Genomic DNA, 19,000 nt, shown 5'->3' with positions numbered 1-19,000 from the left:
CTAGCACTGCACTGTTCAAGCTGGGGGGCCATAGAAAGTCTTTAAATAAACTAACTAACTAACTGGTGGGGGCAAAGCGAGTCTCTTTTGGATTTTAAACTAAATTATGAAGGTATCCGGAAGCTTCAGCTGGCTCAAAATGCGGCAACCTGCGTGGTTTTGTGCAAGTCTAGATTTTCCCACATGTCACCTCTCTCGCAGGAGCTGCACTGGTTGCCGAGCTGCTTCTGGGTCCAATTCAAGGTCTTGGTTATCACCTTTAAAGCCCTACGTGGGTTGGGGCCAGCTTATCTGCAGGACTGCCTTTCTCCAGTGACAGCCACCCGGCCCACCAGAGCAGGGAGGCAGGGTGTGTTGTGGGTCCCTTCAGTTAGGGAGGAACATCTAGTGGGGCCTTTCTCAATCTTTTGACCCTGGAGGAACCTTTGAAATATTTCCCAGGCCTCGGGGAACCCCTGCACATTCAGGCTCAAATACAGCCCAGACGTTACAAAATTATTCTATTTGTTTCATGGGTAGGCCTGTCTAGATGCACTAATACTGTTCTTAAACTGAAAATAAAGAATGAAACTTACCTCTCTAATGTGAAGTGGCCCAAATTGGAAATAATTTTTTAAACGAATCGTGATCTCCCAGGGAACCCCTAGTGACCTCTCATGGAACTGAAGGGTGCCATGGAACCCCAGTTGAGAACCCCTGATCTAGTGGGACCGAGAAGAAGGGCCTTCTCCGTGGTGGCTCCCTCCCTGAAGAACATCATCCCTGCAGAGATAAGACTGGCCCCCACCTTAATACTCTTCCGAAAGGCCCTGAAGATGTGGTTTTGCCAGCAGGCCTGGGGATCCTGCAGAGCCCATCAAGTGGTTTGTTTGAATGTATTGTTGCCGCCAGGGGGTGGGGGTGTAGTGGGTTTTGTATTGGGGGTTTTATTTCTGTAAGCCACCCGGAGTCACCGTGTGTGACTTGGGCGGCCATATAAATTTCTTTAATGAACAAACAATGAAATAAATAAATTGCACCTCTGGTAGGTTTAACACCCCTGTTTAGAGTAATCCTCCCCAACTCAAAAGCCAAGAACCCTTGAAAGCCCCATGTAGAGCACTTTGCAGTATCCAGACAAGAGGTTGATAGATAATCATATTCAGCCTGCCTGCCTGCCTGCCTGCCTGCCTGCCTGCCTATCCATCCATCCATCCATCCATCCACCCATCCATCCATCCACCCATCCATCCATCCATCCACCCATCCATCCATCGATCCATCCATCCATCCATCCATCCATCCATCTATCCATCCATCTAATGTATCTATCTAAGTTACAGTATATATTATCACAGAAGGGCTACTCAAATTCCTTGCCCTGTTTCCTGAACATAGTTGGGATGTAGCCTTGAGGAACCTCTACGGTGGGAAAGAAGGACAGAGCCCCGCAGAGAGATTTAAATTCAACGTAGGAGAGCTTTAAAACAGAACACAGAGATAGGATCACTCACCAGAGAGCTTTTTTCCTTCCCTTCAGATAATTTTCATAGATGATCCCTGCCACAGTCCGCCCTTTTCCTACGCCAGCGCCGTCTCCAATCAGGAAGCCGGCTCTCTGCCCATTTGGCAGTAAGCTTTCGTGTTCCTGAAAACCCAGCAGAAAGGAATCAAGTGGATGAATCAAGTGAAGAGGCACTAAACGGGATTGCTAATCCCTGGAAGAGAGGGCTGAGTGTTCTTACATGCGTGAAAGAGAGAGATTTACTAAAAATAGGAACAGCCTCTGGCTATCAGTGCCTAGGACAAGATATAGTAAAAATATCAATTAAAAACTCGTTGCCAAATCAAGAAACATGGTGTCAGCCTTCCCAGGTCTAATTCTACTTTATTGTAAGGCTACATTGTCAGAATGAGAGCCAGTTTGGTCTAGTGGTGAAGGCGCTGGGCTAGAAACCAGGAGGCTGTGAGTTCTAGTCCCGCCTTAGGCACGAAAGCCGGCTGGGTGACCTTGGGCTGGTCACTCTCTCTCAGCCCAAGAGCCAATCAGGCGTGGTAGGAGAGTTCTAGTCCCGCCTTAGGCATGAAAGCCGGCTGGGTGACCTTGGGCTGGTCACTCTCTCTCAGCCCAAGAGCCATTCAGGCATGGTAGGAGAGTTCTAGTCCCGCCTTAGGCATGAAAGCCGGCTGGGTGACCTTGGGCTGGTCACTCTCTCTCAGCCCAAGAGCCAATCAGGTGTGGTAGGAGAGTTCTAGTCCCGCCCCAGGCATGAAAGCTGGCTGGGTGACCTTGGGCCGGTCCCTCTCTCTCAGCCCAAGAGCCAATCAGGCGTGGTAGGAGAGTTCTAGTCCCGCCTTAGGCATGAAAGCCGGCTGGGCGGCCTTGGGCCAGTCCCTCCCTCTCAGCCCAACTCGGTGCAATGTAGACCAGCCTCCTTGTGGTGCACCCCGGGCAACGTGAACAGTCCACACATCCGGCAGCTGGACCTCACAAGGATTTCCCAGCAAGAAAAAAGCAGCATGAACACTAAACTGCTATGCCACGTGATTAAAAAAAAACAAAAAAATGACAGAATCTTGCAAGTTTGAAAGTACAAATCTCCCGCCATCTCCTTTACAGCCCGAGAAACTAGGGAGGGTCCCTTCTGAGCCTCTTTCTCCGCTCATTATGCAGCTGCGTGCTCAACTGTTATCTGATCATTCCCTAGGCAGCATCTCTCAAGATCTTTCTCACTTACCACTACATCTGGGGAACAAATCACACAATAAAAATTGTTTTGTACACATAGAACTAGAGTAGTTGACCAATATCGCAGATTTAAAAGTCCAGGGGGATCAAACAGCCTTTAACGCTGCTCTAAAACCAGCAAACGAAGGAGTCAGCCCACCCTGCAAGGGAATTGCATCTTCTGGGAACCGTTGTCTAAGATGTTCTGTTTTGGGTCCCTCCAACCTAGCTATCTCTACTAGAAAAAAAATCTCCACAATTATTATTATTATAGGGCCGAAGTTTCCACTGACCGCATGATTCCTAGCAGAGAAAAGAGAAAACTGAGCATGATCTCCAGGAAGATGGTGGTTAAATCCCACCTCAACCACAACATTTACTAAGCAGCAGAGATATTCAGTCTCACTGATTTGGATTGGAACATTCCAGAAAACACCAGAATGTTGTGTTCCCCTCCGGTCTGCCTAACCTCCTCAGGGTCATACCACTCTCGGGGTATAGCGGTTTCTGAGAGGAAATCCTCCAAACCTGAAGTGCTTCAAGGTGTCCCCAGCATAATGTTCTGGGCAAAACAAACCTATTTCAGAACTGGACCCCCTGGACCCCTCTCTGAACTCCTCAAGCTCAAACATCTTCCAGTTCAAAGGGTTTACTTCTAAAAACCAGCAAAGCATTTCCCCCTGAATGGCATGGTCCAGAGGGAGTTTGGAATTTTCTGGAGGGGGAATGGAACATTCTGGAATTGTCCAGAAGATTCCACCCTGAATCAGTTACTACTGCTTAGTAACTTTCTGGTTGAGGTGTGATTTGATCACTATCAAGATCGTAGTTCAGGTTTCCTTTGTCCTCTGCTCAGGCACGCAGGGAGAATGCAACAGCAACTTTCAGCTACTCTGAAGCTCGCTACCCATCTTAGCCATGTTTTTCCTGGCAATTCTTCCTTTCTACTGCTAGATTTTATCAGACCTGCCCAAAATTGCTTCATGTGTACCTGGCAGGCATAAATTATAGCTTCCAACTGCAGTGCAGAGAGCAACCCGTTTTCAGCAATCGAATCCGGGAGAAAGAGGACATAGGTGATGTTCGGAGGCGGGACGCTGGAAAGAGTGCTTGTCTCTACCACTCGATCAGGGTGCTGCTTCCCAATTTTTGCTGTAGGTTGAAGCAAAAAGACAGCTGTCAACTGTTGGAATGTTACTCAATTTCTTCGGAGAAACTTAAGTCCTCTGCAGGGATAAAAGGCCATATCAGACCAATATTAGACCAAAACAAACCAACACTCTGATTAAAGCCCCACCTGAGCCAGGTTTCATTCAGCAGGGGATGGAGGACAACCACGTTTGTTGCTATGAGTGACTTGTAAGAACGATGTGATCCAAATGTAGTACAGGTAGTCCTTGCTTAACAACCATTTGTTTTTTGACAGTTCGGACTTACAACAGTGCTGGAAAAACTGACTTGCAACTGGTCCTCACACGTACGACCATCATCGTGTCCCTGCGGTCACATGATCATGATTTGGGCACTTGGCAACCAATTCACATTTATGACCGCTGCAGCATCCCATGGTCACGTGATCACCATTTTCAACCTTCCTGGTCAGCTTCTGGCAAGCAAAATCAGTGGGGAACCACGTGATTCACTTAATGATCATGTGGTTCACTTAATGCCCACGGTGATTCTCTTAATGACCGCCGCAAAAAAGGTTGTAAAATCGGGTCAGATTTGCTTAATGACCGCTACGCTTAGCAACTGAAATTCAGGTCCCAATTGTGGTTATTAAGCGAGGACTACCTGTACCTGTGGAACCAGTAAAGGGGTAAAATAGAACAAGCTATAAGCAATCAGCAGTCTAATTAATTTCATACCTAAAGGAAACTATCCCAGTATTTATGATACCTAAAAGAGTCCCCCTTTTAGGGGGAGATGGGCGGTGACAGAAATGTGAATAATAAATAAATAAATAATTTTTCTTTGGTTCCGGTACGTGGGAGACAGCAGGTCCCTGGCTACAGTTGCCTGTGCCTTCCCATCACAGATCGTCTCTGGCTGTTGTTAACTGCCCTGTTCTGAGCCATCAGATCTCCAAGTGCCATCAATGCTTCCCATTAACCACTAGGGCACTAACCCCGCGGTCAATAGCCTCTTCCATCACGGCCAGAAGACAAAAAATGATCCAAGACAGGAGCAGGCAGAAGTTTACCCAGGCAGGAAGCCAGGGATTAAAAAGTAATTTTCACCTCACCCAGGGCTGTTTTGGACAGGGAAAGTCTACTAAGTCTTGACCTCAGATTTCAGCCCTCCAGAATCCCTCATCCTTCAAGATAGGGAAGATCACCCTTAGTGGCTGTGTTGGCAAAGAAAGGACTTTACCAAGGAAAGTGTGGAATATATAGGGAGGAAAGAACAGCACCCAAATCAGGCACACAGCAGCCTTTGAGTCAACAGCCTAGTTCAAGCATTACAGCAAGACAGGCTTTGCTCAACTGGGGCTTACTGAATAAATCACAACTGGTTGGATTCACACCATACGAAGCAGAAACTAAGCATTGTTAGTCCACAACGTAAGGCCTGAGCAGCGTAAGGCCCCTAGCACTCCCAGATTCTGTGTGTGTGTGTACGCGTGCGCGCGTGAAGGGTGAGGAAGTGAGCAACAGTATAGCTCCAAGAAGCCTGGTACTCCTACCCTAAACCGGCTCTTCCCTCAAAAAATGGGTCCAAAAATTTCAGCCCTGCCACTTCCAGTGATGTCTGCAGAAGATCCGGAGGCCATTTTGCTGCCTCCGACCCTCATAGGTTGCCCATCTTTGCTATAACCCACATCTTGCAAGCCATAATGGTTGGTTTCACACAACATGGCAGGTCAACTTCATGCAAACCACACTTGGAATTTGCCCAACATGTGGATCGAGTCAAAGGCAATCCCGTGGGGTGGAATGAGATGGGGGCCTCTTGTTGACCCAAAAGCTGCTTCCCTGGATCACCAAATCCTTCAGCTGGGAAAGAATCACGCAGCCATCAAGTCGAACTCTGTTCAACATAGGAATCCAGAGTGAAGCGTCCCAGTCAAATGCTATCTAGCCTCTCCTTGGACAAAGCCCCTGGACAGGAAGTCATGATCTGGGTCACTGGTCCCACTGTCCCTTGTCACGTTACTATAATGTTGAAGCCCAAGAAGGACTTGTGGTAAACAGGATTGTTTACATATTTACTGAGAGGGAAATAGTAATTTGGTTGTAAGGAGTTCTGGGGAATTTCCTACTCACTCGCCCTACCCCACCCTCTCCTACCCACACAGCAGAGGCTACAAGCATTTGCAGAGTCAGGAAGTTGAATGGCTCAATATTACCCCAGCCTTCCACTGGTTCCCTCTAGGAGGACTAAATTTCCCTTCCCAGAATTGCCAAGCCTTTGCTGCTTGAGAATTCTGGGAACCGCAGTCCAATAGTTGGGACTACTGAGTCACTGTGTGTGAATTGGGTGGCTATATAAATTTGTTTAATAAATAAAGAGTTGGGGAAGCAGATCTGCTCATTCCTAAGCAGGAACAGCATGAGGAGACGGCCAGGATTTTGCCCCACTCACATTTGGAAGGGATGTAATCAGCATATGTCTCTGTGTGACCCAGCTCCTCCGTTTCGTCGTCATCACCCTCCTCCTCCTCTTCTACCTGAGTTTGGGACTGAAATGGAATAAAAAATAGAAATGTCAGACATGCGAGTAGCAAAATGGTGAGGTGGGGAGTCTCTTACTGAGGCTCCCAAAATCAGAGGTGGAGATAAGGGAGGGCCACCATTTAAATCAGATTCTCTATAAAATATTAATTTTGTCTCAGTACCTGCTGGCTTTAAAAGACATTCTTAGACTTTTAATAAAATATAGGAAGTCAGAAGAGATGCATGTGATGTAACTGTTTTTCTCCGAACAGTAACCCAGAGCAGCAGGAAACCTATAGCTGAAAAGCCTTGACTTCTATTAAGTAACTGGAAATATGATTATTCCTCACAGCAGACTCAGGTGGTGAGTGCTAAAGCCTCAGAATCAAGCAGGAAATATCCTCATTCTGTTATTTTTTTATCATCATCATTATCACCACCACCACGCACTATTGTTGTTACTCACTGCAATTTTACAGCACGGTTCCTTCCAGTAAACCACAATGGTTTACAAAGGGATAAAACCAGTCTGAAATAAGTCCATCAGCAATAAACCAACAATTCTTTTAAAAAGGAACATTCTCTAAAGTAAGATCTGTTTTAAAGAATAGAAGTTATATAATAAGCAATCTCAAAGACAACGGATCCTGGAACAGTTGCTTCCTGACAAATGTCTGAAAGAACAGGCGTATCTTCAGTTGTTGTCTAAAAGAAGACAGCCAGTGGGGTGGGGGGTGGGGGGAGATGGTGTGACATCTGTATTTCCTTTGGGGTAAAGTTCCAGAATTGGGGTGCTCCCACCAAGAAGGCCCTGTTCCTGGCTACTGCTCTGTAGGTCATACCGATCTGTGGATCCTGAGCAGGCTCTCCCCAGTTAATCTTCTTACAGGGATTGGATATTACTGAAGGAAGCCATTTTTTCAATCTTAAGCCATTTATGAACTTATAGACTGATGTCATCAACTTCAACTGGGCTCAGGAGATCACTTTTAGGATCAGACCTAGCTGCCCCATTGAACCAACCAATGAGCAGTAGATCAACAGAAGCTTCTAGACCAGTGTTTCTCAACCCTGGCAACTTGAAGATGGATGGAGTTCAACTCCCAGAATTCCTCAGCCAGGTATGGGAGTTGAAGTCCATACATCTTCAAGTTGCCAAGGTTGAGAAACCGTTTTCTAGACTATCTTCAAGGGTAGCCCCACAATTGCAGCTGTTCAAATGTGAGATAAGGGCGTTGACTCCTGATGCTAATTTTGTAGGAATCCCAACCAACACCACCCATGGGGTATTCCTCCTTTACCCCCAGGCCCCAAAGCCAGTCCACACCACCAGGCAAAGCATGTTCAGCATTCTTGAAACGCTGATGGTTTCTTGTAAAGGAAACATGGAAGAAGCAGGGAAGAGGCAAAAAAGTCAAGAGGTGAAACACAGCTTGATGCCTGGAACCCTGAAGAGGAGTCTTCCTCTTAGGAGGGACAATATATGGCAACTCTTCATTCAACTTATCTGCCCCAACTGGGAAACCATTAAACAAGTGGTGTCAAAAACAGGAGAGATGGGCTATCTTTGGAGTAGGGCAGTGTTTCCCAACCTTGGTGACTTTAAGATGTGTGGACTTTGACTCCCAGAGTTACCGAGAGATTACAAAGCTGGCTGGGGAATTCTGGGAGTTGAAGTCCACACATCTTCAAGTCGCCAAGTTTGAAAAAGACCGGACTAGGGTGATGGGGGTTACTTGCGGCTGGCCTTCTCCCTACAAACTTGGCACTGAGATTTCTAGGCTGAAAGAATCCTGGACAACAGGCAGGGAAGGACTTTCCATTGCTCCAGATACCTTGGATGGTTCCTACCATGTCCAGAGCTGGAAGGGATAGCGAGACCAGGAAATGGCAGAGCTATGCATTTATCAAATTCTTCCCCAAGAACAAAGGGCCGTAAAAACAAGGTTTTATGAGAAGAGAGTAAACAAGGCAGTTAAACTGCAAAGATACTTCCTATTTCTAATCCATGCAGACCAGACTTCAACATGTACCAGCCAGAATAATACTGGTCTCCGACTCTGGCCGGTGCCAGAATCTTAGGCATTTCAGACACTGAAAGATCCTTCTCATCACTTGGTATCTGATTCTTCTAATGGGAGTGCTAGAAATTTAATCTTTCTGCATACAGCGCAGAAAGCAAATACTCTTCTCCACACTCAACTCCCTACAAGTTGCCCTTAGAGTCAAGAGAAAGCCCTCCGTAGCTTTTGTACTTTTGTGCATTGATCCATAGATACATGATGGGATTTTTCTTTTTTTCTGTTGTGTTTCTATTATTACTACTACTACTACTACGATTTAAATTTGTATCCTGCCCAACTCCCAACAACTCCAGTTCTAGACTGCTCAATGGCCACAGGTCCTTCCCTGCTGACGTACAACTCGGTAGAAACATACCATAAACATATAACATTACAGAAAAGATAAAGCAATCTGAAAAAAGAAGATGAAAAACAGCCTAGAAAGCTAAAAGCAGCAGCTACATAATGAAAACCCAATGGGAAAAAAAACACCACTGAAAACAGGAAAAGGAGGCTTCAAAAGGCCTAAGAAAACGAAAAGGGCACCAAATGGAGACTCAAAAGAGGCTCGGGGGGGGGGGATTCTACAGAGAGGTGCCACCATCAGAAGTTCCCCAACCTGCCTCATTGAGTAGGACCACCAAGGAAGGGCCTTCAATGAGAATCACAGGGCCCAGGTAGGGGATGTTATGATGCTGTTAAATTTGGATGACTTCAGAAATAAAATCACAATTAACAAGCAAGGACAACCTCTACCCAAATTTCAACCAGACTGGGAGATGGTGAGTTCTAGTCCTCCCTACAGCATGAAAGCCAGCTGGCTGACTTTGGGCCAGTTGCTCTCTCTCAGCCCAGCCCAGCCCAGCTCACAGGACTGTCGTTATTGCTGTTGAAGGGAAAATACATGGCAGAAGTATTAGGTATGTTTGCTGCCTTGAATTGACTGACTATCAGAAGGAGAAGGGGAAGGAGAAGGGGAAGGGGAAGAAAGAGGAGGAGGAGAAGGAAGAGAAGGAGGAGGAGGAGGAGGGGAAGGGGAAGGGGGGGAGGAGGAGGAAGAGGAGTTCTCCTTTACCTGGATGCTTGAAAGACGAGAGATGTCCTGAGTGGCAGTGACGTGGTTATCTATTCCCTGTAAGCCTTCCAGACCTTCCAAATCAGGAGGCAAGACCTGAAAAGAAGAGGAAGGGGAGGTAGGGAAATTAGGACCCTGTTAAGAGCAAGTGCAGCCAACCTCATCGGGGCACAGAAGCTAAACAGGGCCGAACCTGGTTAATCGGTGGATGGGAGATTTCCAGGGCTGTAGGCTTGACTGAGAAGTGGGGATTTCTTACATGCCTTTACTGCTTTTTCATGGCCACTTTTATGATTCATTCTATTTCAGCTGGATATTGGGAGGGGCAGTAGCTGCTCCGGTGGCAGAGATGCTCTGGCCGAACCCCTGGATCCTTAGGCAGGGGTCAAAAAAACTCCTAGGTGAATTCCCAAGAGTCCCGATTGCATCACAGCAGTGGGCAAAATGAACTAGTGATCCAACACAGCAGAAAACATTTTTTTTTTGCTGGAAATATGCACACCTACAGATTTTGCCCTTCATTTTTGATTGCCCTGAGCAGAAGGGAGGCATAGGCTGGTTGCTGATTCCCCTCGAGAAATTAGGATGTTTTTACTCCACGTCTTCCAGGAAGATCATTCTGACAAAGGGAGATCAACTGAGCCCCATCATCAGCCAGGTGGGAGCACTGTAGGGTGATTTGCTTTCCTGTGCCCCGTCCGGTCACGATTAACACTCAAGCTCCAAATGTCAACAGCCCTGGGATAGCTACATTGCAGGGAGCCCACACCATCTTCGGCGGCGGCACTTGATCAAAGAGAATGTCAAAGCAAACAGGATAAAAAAAAGGGGGGGTATATCAAGAATATCAAAGGGCAAGACAGCCTCTCCCTACTCATCAACAGAAGAAGGCGTTGCTGCCCCAAATCTGCTCTTTCCGTTCCTCTTCCCTCCCCATCCATTTTTCCTCTTGCATTGCGTGTTAAGCTGTAATATGTGTGAGACTCGGACGCATTCTCCCGTGGTCTTGTTTATACTTAGGTTAAATTGTTTTTAATGGTTATTTAAGACTGTTTTAATTGTTTGTTTTATTGTATGCTGCCCAGAGTCACATTTGTGAGATGGGTGGCTTTATAAACTTGATAAGTAAGTAAGTAAGTAAGTAAGTAAGTAAGTAAGTAAGTAAGTAAGTAAGTAAGTTGCAACCTGAAGACAGGAATTCTCTTCTTTTTATGCATCTCTGGTATGAGATGCATAACTCTGGAAGAAGTTTGAAGGCTTTCTAATTTATATGTTCACTTCATTCATGTTATATAGCATATACTGTATGTCAACATATGTTTGGGGGAAAATAGTACAGTGGTCAAAGACCGCAGTTGAAGATGTACATGGGATGTTGAACTATACTCCCCAACTATAGAATCTGACACAATGGAATTTGAAAAAAACTTGGCTTTATCAAGCTTGGAGCTCGGCAAAAATAATTATTTTACACAGACAGAAGGAAATTTGTACTCCTGATGTCAAGAAAGGGATCCAAGAGATTTGTTTCTTATCAATGTCAAAAATGCCTTGATATTCTAAAATGAGAGGGTGGAATAATATATTTTTATATGGTCTAGATTTAATAATAAGTTTAAGGATTGAATACATTTTACATTGATATCATATGGATCTTATTTCTTCTTGTTTTCTAAGCTCTTTCTCCCCTTATATTTAGTTTATTCTAATCACTGTGATGTGTGTAGATTCTTATTGTACTATCATGGAAGTATTATCCCTTTTGTTTGCTAATTACACCGGGCTAAGAAAATTATTTTTAAAAAATTAAAAAGAAGTAAACGCAGCCCCCACGTCACAAGTTTCCCTCCATCATCATCACTTAACTGGACAGCTTTTTTTTTAATCTCTCCAATCATGTCTGATTCTCGGAGACTGCCTGGACAAGACCCTACAGTTTTCTTGGAAAGGTTTTTCAGAAGTGGTTTGCCATTGCCTCCTTCCTAGAGCTGAGAGAGAGGGGCCGGCCCAAGGTCACCCAGCTGGCTTTGTGCCTAAGGCAGGACTAGAACTCATGGCCTCCTGGTTTCTAGCCCATTGCCTTAACCACTACACCAAACCGGTTCTCAACTGGACAGTAAGCACTCACATTTAAGAGGAAGCTACATCTAACCACTGATGCAAGAAAAGGCAATGGACAACTACATTAATCCATCACTGCTTTGAGTAATCAAAGCCACACAGTAGTTTTTAAGTTTGAAGCAACGCTGCCAAAACGAAAAAGCTACACAATGGCTAGAGTAAAACTCAAAAAAGCTTTTCTCCAAATTCTTCTTCAACTTTACCCCCAGATATAGGTTATCTATAAAAGGGCATAAGAGGGCATTCCTGAAACGGAAGTGAAATCTGGATAAACCCCAAAAGCACAAACATACTGTAATTATTTCCCTTTTTAAAAAAAAAAACCACACAGACTTTAAAAAAAGTCTCTTCCATTACTGGAAGTCTGAGTCACAATTACCAGCAGGAAGTTGGACAGCAGAGTAGGGGAAGTTTAAAGTGTTTCAAGGGTGACAAATTCCGTCGACAGGTAATCAGATGTCGATGCTTGTTCTCCCCAGCAGCATTCAATCAGTCAGCTAATTACCCCCCAGCTCCCATGGACAGGCCCCCCAAATTGAAGGAATATGGTGCCGGCAGGCTTGGATTAATAGCTGAATTAAAAAGGAGCTTTTTTTGCATCAAACAGGGGCAATCTTTTAAGCATGTGTGCAGAGAAAATGTATTTGATTTCAGGAATGGGTGGAACTTTTACAGAGGGAAATCCAAATTTGAGATAAGGACGAATTAAGCAGTGGAACAGCCTACCTCCTGAAGTCATGGGGGCTCCATCACTGGAGGTTTTCAAGAAAAGAATGGTCAGCCATTCCTTCAAGTTGGTCTGAGGATTCCTGCCCTGGGCAGGGGGTTGGATTAGAAGACCTCCAAAGTCCCTTCCAACTCTATGATCCTTTTTTTCAAGACTAAGGGTATCCTTAATTATACAGGTAGTCCTCACAACCATTCGTTTAGTGATGGTTCGGACTTACGACAGTGCTGAAAAAACCGACTTATGACCGGTCCTCACACTTATGACCACTGCAGCGTCCCCAGTGTCACATGATCATGATTTGGGTGCTTGACAACCAGTTCGCATTTATGACCATTGCAGCATTCCGTGGCGTGATTGCCATTTTCGACCTTCCCGGCTGGCTTCTGGCAAGCAAAACCAGTGGGGAACCACATGATTTGCTTAATGACCACACTGTTTGCTTAATGCTCGCGATGATTCACTTAAAACGACCGCTGCAAAAAAGGCTGTAAAATCAGGTTGGATTTGCTTAATGACCGTTTTGCTTAGCAATTGACATTGTGGTCATTAAGCGAGGACTACCTGTATTGTCTTACAGTACAACTATTATAATTGTACGCATTAGAAAACCAAGGGGGAGAATCAGAAGACCGGGCAGAGAGAGAGACAAGGGGCTGACCTCTATTTGGTTCTGCTGTGGCACACTGACGTTGACGTCCCATATCGTTGGCACCTGGCTGAGACTGTCAGCAGGCAGGAATTCCTGAGCATCAGCAATATCCGAGAGGGAGTCCGCAGGAGAGGAGAAAAGGGAGTTGCTGGAGAGTTCGTTGAGGTATGCAGAATCCTGCAGGGTTAGGAGAAAAGACAGTGTCACCTATCGCTCACGAGGATCGCCTGTCTCCGGAACGTTTCTGAAGCCCGAGGGCAAGCAGTTGATAGGATCTAGAACACCAGGCCTCCTTTCTCTAGCTTGATATTTGCTGGACAGGTTGCACAGCCCCGGTTATGGCTGTGCTGGCAAGCGATGATGGCAGCTGCAGTTCGTATCACCTTAAAGGCCGCAGCTAGGGGAAAACGGATCTCTGGCACTGCAACTAATTTTTATTTTTATTTATTTGAATGTATAAGCTGCCCGGCTCCAATGGGCTCTAATGGACTGTGAGCACGGAATAAACCACCTGCAGCATTTAATTACACTCCATTCGCTTCTCCTGGGCGAGAGCAAAGGGGCTGTCTGCAGTCTGCAGTCTACAGGGCTGGCTGGGGAATTCTGGGAGTTGAAGTCCATACATCTGAAAGCAGCCAAGGTTGAGAAATGCTGGTCTGGGGTATATCTGGAAGCTGAATGTGCCCATGCATAGGCCCGCACACCAGATTAGGTAGGCAGAGCGAAAAACGGAGGCACAGCGGTATGACTCAACAATTACAGAACAGAAACAAAGGAACAAAATTAATTTGAGGGCTGAGTGTTTGAATTCTGGAAGTAACTCTCTCTCCCATTCAAAGTGTATCTCCTTACAGGCATAGCACCACTATCTTGTGCACTGACCCAGGTGATGGACCTTGGAGTTAAAATGATATACAGGTAGTCCTCGCTTAATGACCACAATTGAGACCAGAATTTCAGTTGCTAAGCGAAGTGGTCACGAAGCAAGTATGACCCAATTTTACAACCTTTTTTGCAACGGTCATTAAGCGAATCACTGTGATCGTTAAGCCAACCATGTGGTATTAAGTGAATCACGTGGTTCCCCATTAATTTTTCTTGCCAGAAGCCAGCCGGGGAGGTCAAAAAGGGCGATAATGTGACCATGGGATGCTGCAACGGTCATAAATGCAAACTGGTTGCCAAGCACCCAAATTGTGATCACATGACCATGGAGACGCTGTGATGGTTGTAAGTGTGAGCACCAATAGTAAGTTGGTTTTTTCAGCACTGTCTGAACCATCACTAAATGAATGGTCATTAAGTGAGGACTACCTGTATACCAGGCACCAGTTTCCTAGCACTGCAATGCTCAGATCTTTCTTAATGCGAATTTAAACAGCTGCTTCACCCTGGAACTGTGATCCTTTCCCAAGATTGTTAACAACAGCAACTGCTTTGACTGACAGTCAGCTTTTGGAGAATCTTTCCCATACCAGATTACTAGCAGAGGCAGAGACCTGAACCTGTAGCCTTCTACAAGTGAAGCAAGAATTCTGTTAGCTAAGGAGGGAAGGATTGCTCTCCTAGGTCAAGCTAAGACCTCATTTAATCCAGCTTTCTGTGTAGCATGGTGGCTAACCAGATGCATTTGCAAAGCTCACAGGCACAGACAGAAAAGCCATTCCTGTTTTCCACTGCCGTTGCCCAACAGCTGATGTTCAAGGCAGACTGCCAGTGATTCCAGAGAAAAAACAGCTGTTGGGTTGGGTAGTGCTGATAGGCTGACTTCCCAGAATTTTGCAAAAAGTCCCTTTTAAAGCCATTCACAGTGGTGGCCATAATTTCACTTGATAGCAGCACACTTTAGAGTCTTAACTAAAGAACCTTTGTAAGATCTCTATCCCAGCTTTCCTCTACGGCAGCCTTTCTCAACCCTCTGACCCTGGAGGAATCCTTGAAATATTTTTTCAGGCCTCAAATGGGGACAGAAGTTACAAAATTATTCCATTTCTTTCATGCGTAGGCCTGTACAGATTCACTGACAGCATTCTTAAACTAAAAATAAAGAAGGAAACTTAGCTCTTTAATGTGAAGTGGCCCAAATTGGAAATAATTCTTAAAATAAACTGTGATCTCCCAGGGAGCCCCTAGTGACCTCTCGTGGAACCCTGGGGTGCCACGGAACCCGGTTGAGAAACCCTGCTCTAAGAGCAAAAAGTAGCTTACCTAAGAATTGCCCTTCATTTTTATCCTTGCAACCTGGTGAGAGAGGCTGGACTGACTGAACCCAAGTGAGTTTCCAAGGCAGAGGGTATGTTTGAATCTGGGTTTCCTAACCCTAGGCCAGTATTTCTCAATTTTGGCCACTTTAAGATATGTGGACTTCAACTCCCAGAATTCCCCAGCCAGCATGCTGGCTGGGGAATTCTGGGAGTTGAAGTCCACATATCTTAAAGTGGCCAAAATTGAGAAATACCGCCTTAGACCAATGCTTTAACCACTAAGATGCTGCCTTTCTTCTGAAAAAAGGGGAATACCCAGTCTGGTTCTTTTTAGGACAGTATTCCACCACCACAGCCACCATGGATCTGGGTAACATTTCTTTTTTATTAGTTCTATTTCAGATGCATAGAAACAACGGAGCAACAATACAGCAAACCTCAGTGGAAAAAGGACTCAGTCGTCCAAATAAAATTAATCTCTATCATGACAACTGAGGACAATCTGGGTAGAAAAATATCTAAAGTAGAGGTTTCTGTAAGTCGAACCCAGTTCCTGGTGACTTCATGGCAAATGGAGACCTTATTTTATTTTATTTTATTTTATTTTATTTTATTTTAATGATTTATAGAGCTGCCCATCTCACAGCAGTGACCCTGGACGGTGTACAAGGATTAAAACCATCCCAACAGTATAAACTCGTGACAGCCCAGTTAAACAACAAACCTCCCAAACAAAACCACATCACCAACAGAGCACGCCTAACTGCCTGACCCAAGAGTCTGGAGGACGGCCAGGTCTTCAGAGCCTTACAAAGACTAAATGCAACTTTATCCCCGGAGTCTCAATTTCTTAATTTAAGGTCCCTGAAGAAAAATTCCCATTCATTTTACGGTGAATCCAACATCACTGGACAGTTGCTCATATGTTCTTGCAAGGCCCCTTTCAGGAAGGAATCTTCAGAAACACAAAGATTCAGGGTTCCTGGAAGAACAGCACATAAATCTTTCTGGTCTCAGATCAAGATGATGGAATTATTAAATTATTATTAAAGTATTAAATTAATTATTAAAATAATCCCAAGACTGTTTTGGTCCTTGCAGTCACCTTTCACAAGCATCCTTTTGAAATGTTTAAAGGAAATCATTCCTGTTACACTATTTAAGATGCGTTTGTCCTGAATGTATACTCCTGTATTTGCTGGTATGTTAATCTTTTAATTTGCTGGTCTTTCACCATTATGAAATAAAGAACAAAATAATATTTGGCACACACTGTTCGGTAAGGCTGGATTTTTCAAATTTCCCCCAACCATTTCTGCCATGAGAAAAATTTAGGGCTGAAGTGCCAAGAAATGGTTAATTTCCAGTACAGCTGCATGCAAACAAGCAAGCGTTTGTTATGTCAATGATAACATGTAGACACCCATATGGGGAAAAGCAGGCAATATCTGAGGCAGCCCTTATATGGGTTAAATACCACTGGCATAGAAATTTAGATGAAATTTCCTGTTAATTGAATGGAGACTGTCTAGATCCAATCCCGTTCCATATAAATCTGCTATTGAAAGGGAAGAAAATAGTCCTTTTTCTTCACCTTGCCGAGCTTCTTTAAGATCTTATCAAAGAATTTGTTATGATGCTGTATATAAAGATGGATAGTCAGGAAAGAAAGACAGCCAGCATGGTAGAGCTGGCTCTCCTGAACAGAAAGGCGAGCTATAAACCCAGCAAGCAAAATAAACTATCGGAGACTTCCCCCAGGACAGGTCTGGCAATCCATAGCTTGTTCCCCAAATCTCTTGTTGAAGACACCCAAGATCAAGGTGCCAGAAATCAACAAAGCAATTTCTAAAGATAGAACAGCTGCATTCAGCTTCCAGCAGGTTTAACGTACCTACAGTATTTTACAAGCCTGCTTCTGAAGCTCAGCCGATGCATTTTAAAAAGAAATCAACTTTTTTTAAAAAGGGGAGGGGAGCTGCAAAGCTTGCTTGGATCCTTCCAGGATCATCCATCATCTTCACCACAATCTCGGTGGTTCTTGGAAGCCAACTAAAAATGTAATGAGCTGCATGCACACACGCACACACGATATTCCAAAATATCCAATTACAGGGAAGGCCCTGGAAAAATCCAGGGGAAGAGGTTGGGGCATGGAATTTGCCCAAATACGGAAGGTCCTTGAACACCGCCCATTTGGTCAGGACCTCTTGCCTCGACCGCTTTTGCCTCCATTTTAGCCCGGGGAGAAGTAGTGTCCGTTAAAACTGAAGGTCCGTTAAAACTGATTTACAGAAAAAAAGATTTGTGTCCTAAAGGAAACGTTTGCTCATCGGTCACCCTGGTGCTACATCTTTAATGGCAGCCAAGTGCAAATATAAGCAATTGAGGGCACATCAGAAAGCTGGGTTCACATGCTTTTTTCCAGTCTGTGAGATGGCACAGAAGCATGCCAGCATAATATGGTCTGTCCCAACGTCAATTTCAATTTCGACCCCGCCTCGCAACAAAGGCGGGAAGTAGTGCTCTCCTGAGAGCTTTAGTGTGGAACAAGATAAGGAATGCGATTGGTGGATTACCTGCCAGCGGGAGAAATGTCCACCAATCGCATTCCCTGACGAGGATGAGGGGTGGACCTGGGAGGAAGAAGCGAGCATTGATAGCAGACAGACAGAACCTGATCCGTGGGGTGGGACGGACTGTGCCCCTCCCTGTCTAAAAAAACTGCTGCGGGGGTTGCTGTTCAAAGGCACTGGTGAGAGGGTCCCCCGCTTCAGCCAGCACCACTGCAGCACATGAATTGCCTGTGGGCTGGGATATTTCATTATCCGTGACACTCAGGAATTGCCATGGGCTGTGGGAATGACCTTGGGAGACAGGAAGGGGAGCTGCAGACTGGACAACCGGTGGCGTGTAAAAGATATCTCAGCCCACAGAAGGAGGGAGGGCGTGGGAGCATCTCAGAAGGGATCTTCTCTAGTTTTCCAGAGAGTAAAAGGAGAGGAAGCGTGAAATGCTTTCAGACTTGCAAGATTCAGTTAATGTAACCTTACAATGAAGACAGAGCTAGGACTCCTGGTTGTGGTTCTTGTCTGGACTACCTCGCAGGGCTAACAGGAACCGATGTCAGTAGAGGAGTGTGGAGATGGCCTTGGAGAACATATGAGGCAGCTGTTGCAAAGAGATCGGCTTAACCCGGAAAGAGAGGAGGGAGTGAGGAAGAAACTCAAGACTGGCCTGCCTTGATTCTCTTGGGTATAAGAGAAACACTGTCAGGCTTTCAAGATTCTGCCTTAGAGCCTAGATCAGTGTTTCTCAACCTTGGCCACTTTAAGGCGTGTGGACTTCAACCCCCAGCATTCCCCAGCCAGCAGAATGGGGAATTGGCTGGCTGGCTGGGGAATTCTGGGAATTAAAGTCCACAAACCTAGAAGTGGCTAGGGTTGAGAAACACTGGCCTAGATCAATAAAGGGGAAGCCTAGCATTTCTTGTGGTGGCTGTTTCCTGACCTGGCCTACCTTGAAGGGCTGGCCATGCTATGCTTGGCTGCCCCTGAACCTCAGCTGCTTGGTGCACAATCATTCCTGCTGCCTAAGCCAAAACACACATGGAGGAACATCTCCATCAACTGGAGGGGCGGGAGTGTGCCCTCAGCAACTGAAGGCTGGGCAGGTCCCTGTCCTTCCATGTTGTCCCCGTGGCTACCACTGAAGCACCACCACGTGTGCGTATAGCATGGTTATGTTTGGAGATGTTCTCAGAGAAAGTCATGACTTAGGGGGACTCAGTGGTGG

The 19,000-nt window shown here is 45.5% G+C and overlaps 1 protein-coding gene across 1 annotated transcript in view; it reads right to left on the bottom strand.

Moving 5' to 3' along the window:
* Window positions 1-19,000, bottom strand: part of SBNO2 (strawberry notch homolog 2) — a 121,686-nt gene that overhangs the window by 48,451 nt on the left and 54,235 nt on the right. The window contains exons 5-9 of the mRNA XM_063290868.1: window positions 13,011-13,178; window positions 9,502-9,597; window positions 6,293-6,389; window positions 3,699-3,859; window positions 1,494-1,627 (exon numbers count right to left, since the gene is read on the bottom strand). Of these exons, the coding sequence (XP_063146938.1) occupies window positions 1,494-1,627; window positions 3,699-3,859; window positions 6,293-6,389; window positions 9,502-9,597; window positions 13,011-13,178 (656 nt within the window). The remainder of the gene's footprint in view (window positions 1-1,493; window positions 1,628-3,698; window positions 3,860-6,292; window positions 6,390-9,501; window positions 9,598-13,010; window positions 13,179-19,000) is intronic.

Source organism: Candoia aspera, chromosome 1 (genome assembly GCF_035149785.1).
Source record: "Candoia aspera isolate rCanAsp1 chromosome 1, rCanAsp1.hap2, whole genome shotgun sequence".
NCBI classification, from domain to species: Eukaryota; Metazoa; Chordata; class Lepidosauria; order Squamata; family Boidae; genus Candoia; species Candoia aspera.
This window is presented reverse-complemented; position numbering and strand designations above follow the sequence as displayed.